Source organism: Cebus imitator, unplaced genomic scaffold, assembly GCF_001604975.1.
Source record: "Cebus imitator isolate Cc_AM_T3 unplaced genomic scaffold, Cebus_imitator-1.0 Scaffold2, whole genome shotgun sequence".
NCBI classification, from domain to species: Eukaryota; Metazoa; Chordata; class Mammalia; order Primates; family Cebidae; genus Cebus; species Cebus imitator.
In genome coordinates this window covers 288,467-292,669 of record NW_016107317.1, presented here as the reverse complement: position 1 = coordinate 292,669, position 4,203 = coordinate 288,467, and the positions used below count along the sequence as shown (strand labels likewise).

Sequence of the window (4,203 nt, the reverse complement as noted above, 5' to 3'; positions counted from 1 at the left end):
AGACGGCTGCCTGGCCGAGCCGCAGAAAGTAGTCCCGACCACGCCGGCTCCAATGTTGTTCGGTACAGCCTCACGCCCTCCGCGGGGAGGGCCGAAGCGGTCGCTCCGGGAAAGAATCCCGCTGGAATGCGCCGCCGGGAGGAGGCCTTCTCTCGCCAGCTCGCCTCTGCTAGCCCAACACCTCTCCCGGGGTCTTACGCAGAGGCCGAGCGTGCGGTTGCCGACTCCTTTCCCCAGCCGCGCAAGAGGCAGCGCCGGGGGAGGGGGCTCGCCGTGCGCAGGGACACGTCTTTGCTCCGACCCTAGGAGGCTGCGCCGAACGTATCCCTGCGCCGCTGCGCGAGTCAGAGGCTGAATGAGGAGCTGCGCGAGGGAAGCGGGGCGCCGGGGGAGGAGGCGGCGGGATGGAAGCAGACGCTGGCGTCGCGCGAGCCTGGGGCTGAGCGACGCGGTAGAGAGGGCGGCGGCGGCGGCGGCGGCGCGCGCGGAGCCTGGACGTGCCCTTTTCTTTCTTCTCTGCCTGGGAAGCTGGGAAGCATGAGAGTGCAGCCCTGCCGCTGCGGCGGCCGCCCCGGCTCCTTGCCTCCCCGTCTTCTTGCCGCCCCTCGCCGGTGAGAGAAGAGAACGCGAGAAGGGAAGATGGGGGCCGTCCTGAGGAGCCTCCTGGCCTGCAGCTTCTGTGTGCTCCTGAGAGGTGGGAAGTGTGGGGGCACTGGAAAGTTGGTGGGGTTCGGAGGGAGGTGGCCTTGTTTTGTGTGTCTTGGGGGGAGGGGAGGGACAGAGGGAGGGAGAAGGGGAGAGGAGCCGGGAGAGGCCTGGTCGTGGGGAGGGGGAGAGAAAGGGGCCCGGGAGCAGGGGCTGCGCGCACCGCCCGGCCACAATGCGGACCTGGCCTGGCTTCCCAGACCTTCCCGGGACACATCGGAGCCTCGATCCCGACGGCTGGTCTTACGGAACCCCTGGCACCCCATTCTGTTGGGATGACTGAGTGTCTGTGTGCCTCTCTCTGCCTGGGGTCTTTGTACGTATTTTGGCTTTTAAAATGTTTTGAGTCCGAGATGCTTTAAGGTTGGCCTTCTCCCTCGAAGTCCTCCCCCCATCCACCACCCCCCACCCCATTTCGGTGTTTCTTAGGTGAACTTTTAAAGTCCTCTGTTTTTTCCAGGCCTTGTTACAGGTAATAATTGGCTTCCGTTTGGAATATAATGATCCTGGGAGAGAGCGCAGTTGGAAAGTGACTTTTGGGTTATAGGTCGAGCGTTTCAGCATTGGGAACCTTCTGAGCTTCAGCCCATAATAAAATAGAAACACTGCCCTTGTAACCTCTGGTATTCACAGCTTGCCCCTATTTTCGGAGTATGCAAGTGTACAGTTGGCACTAAGTAGGAAATTCATCCTCGTGTGAAGAGGAGCCGGTCCTGGGACCAAAATGATCATTTGTTCTACACTCCTGGGGACTCCTTGGCATTTCGGTAAATTGCATAGGCTATCCTGGATAATTTGCTCTGGGAATCGCCTGAATTCGATGGTACTAGGATGTTTTGAATTGGCTGCAAAGCTGGCACATGCTCTGTGACTTTTGTTTTGTGACAGTTCGCAAAGATTTTTGACTGACCCGTCGTCAGCTCTTCTCAAACTACTTAGTGTTGAACTTGAGATGGCTGTGATGCTGTGGAGCACTTACCAGCAGAGGAATTTAAGTACTGCTTCATGCAGTGGCTTGTAGTTTTGGTTTGTTAAAATTCTCACTGGCATTCATGATAAGTTATTTTCAGGCGTGGGACCGCTGGTCTGGAGATTTTTAGGTATTAACAAGCTAAACTTCTGTTAAGTTCTCCAAAACAGACTAACTAATAGTAACTAATAATGTATGACAGGTGTATATTTTTGTGTGTACTGTGTGCATGTATTTTGGATGAGAATAATTGACTTCTTTTTTTGAGGAGGAGAAATATGTTCTTCAGTTACTCTGTAGTAGTGCAGCATTGTGTTTGCATGTTATACTATACTTGATACTCTAAGCATGTTAGAAACTTTCCCCACATGTAAACCCCAGAAAAGGTAGTGCTCATTAGATTTTTGTGGGAGAAAATTCAATGGAGTGTTATGTACTGGAGAGGCTTAATAAGTATATACTTATTTTATTATGTTATACTCTCTATTGAAAGGGGTTTTGCCATAGCTGTTAGAAACAACTACATTTGACATAAGAATATGTATATATTTTAAGACACAAGGTTAATAGGGTTGACAAATATGAGAACCAGCTGATTGGTTAGAGTCGTGGGGAAACTTACAACTTGGGATGTTTCTGATTGCCTGGTTGTATTTCTTGGAGAAGTGTGTAATGTAAATGCTGTTTGTTTGTTTTAACACCAGCTTTGAGACCAGAAGCTGGGTTTGTTCGTTACTGGAATTCAGATAGGTTGCACTTGTAGTGATATGTTTTGAAATATGGCATTATGTAACGAGACCTGGAAGAGGTAATAGTTGACATTGTCTTACTTCTTTTAGCAGAGTTTTCAGAAGTGGAGCTCCCGTTTTAAATGTGGCAAAATAATGGTGTAAGGTGGTCTGTTAATATGTAACAGTACTGTTCTTAGCTGTGACTACATATAATTTGAAGTAAAACTGTCTTTTGATGTAGAGGATTTTTGTTTATAACTTAGAATTCATTTTTGAGAATGTCATCCTCTGTTATAGTAATGATGTTTAGTCAGCCTTGGGCTCTAAAGAGAAAAATCTGATTGATTTGTTGCATTTAGATCATTTTTTTCCCCACAAATAATTGGATCTTTGACATTGGGTTGGTGTGATATGGGGTATCTGAGAGCTTGGGGGAGACCGTCTGTCCCGTAGCCCTGCTGAATCAATAGCTGAAAGCCAGGGAATACTGTTAGTGCTTCCTCCTTATCTCTGTCATCACATGACGAGATATAAAGGAAAGATTTGGGAATTTCAACACTAAAATCTTGGATTTAAAGCTCAAGTGTCACAACTTCATAACTTTGTGGTTCTGGTCTAGTCCACTTCTCTAGGTCTCAGTTTCTTTACTGGTAAAATGTCGATAATGATACTTGACTAGTTTATAGGATTACTGGGTATTTTAAATGAGAGATATAGTACCTTGCTAATGTTAATTTTGTTATAATATTTGCTTGTTCAGGGACATATCTTCAAATGCTTTCAGGATTTGAGATTTAATTTGTATAACATTCACACTTTTTTTTTTTTTTTAGAGACAAGGTTTTGCTTCACTCAGGCTGGGATGCAGTGGCGTGATCACAGTTCATTGCAGTCTCAAAAGTCTTGTGCTTAAGTGATCCTCCTGCTTCATCCTCCCAAAGCTCTGAACTATAGGCACCTGCCATTATGTCCAAAAGTTTTTGTAGGTATGGGGGTGATGTGAGGGTGTCTTAATATTTGGCCAGGCTGGTCTCCAACTCCTGGCCTCAAGTGATCCTCTCAAAATGCTGGGATTACAGGTGTGAGCCACCATGCTTGGCCAGATTCATAAACTCTTTTTTTATTTTGGTAGGGTCTTGCTGTGTTGCCTAGGCTGGAGTGCAGTGGCATGATCATTGCTCACTGCAGCCTGGACCTCCTGGGCTCAGATGATCCTCCCACCTCAGCTTCCCAAGTAGCTGGGACCACAGTTGTGTGACATAACATCCGGCTAATTTTTAAATTTTTATAGAGCCAGGGTCTCACTATGTTGCCCAGGATGGTCTTGAACTCCTGGGCTCAAGCGATCCTCCCACCTCTGCCTCCCAAAGTTCTGGGATTACAGGTGCAGATTCACACATTCTTAAAAATGAAAGGGATCTTGATCATTTGAGTCTCACCACTTCATTTGTAAGTGGGGAAACTCAAGATTCAGAGATATTGTAACTTAATAAAGATAAGTAAAGATGGGGCAGGGAGTTATTCATTCTTTTAACAAATATGTATGGAATACCATCTGTATATCAGCTTCTGGTACTGGTGGTGAGTAAAACAAACATGGTCCATAATCTGATGAGCCTTACAGTTTAGGTTGCCATCCTTACCATTCTCTTAGTTCTGTCAGGTACTGATTAGAAAAAATAATACCTGGTTTTCTACAGAAAGTATTTTTGATAAGAATACAGGTTTTGGAATACCATTGGTTCATATAATCTGTGAAATACTATTTCTTAGCTTTTTTTTTTTTTTTTTTTTTTT

The 4,203-nt window shown here is 46.4% G+C and overlaps 1 protein-coding gene across 3 annotated transcripts in view; it reads left to right on the top strand.

Annotated features, from left to right (window-relative positions):
- Positions 1 to 323: 323 nt before the first annotated feature.
- LRP6 (LDL receptor related protein 6) overlaps positions 324 to 4,203 on the top strand; it is a 148,502-nt gene continuing 144,622 nt past the window's right edge. The window contains exon 1 of one of the 3 annotated variants that reach the window (XM_017527840.2): positions 324 to 694. In XM_017527840.2, coding sequence (XP_017383329.1) covers positions 640 to 694 — 55 coding nt within the window. In that variant the 5' untranslated portion in view covers positions 324 to 639. The remainder of the gene's footprint in view (positions 695 to 4,203) is intronic. The other 2 variants (XM_017527846.2, XM_017527856.2) reach the window with 2 other exon arrangements.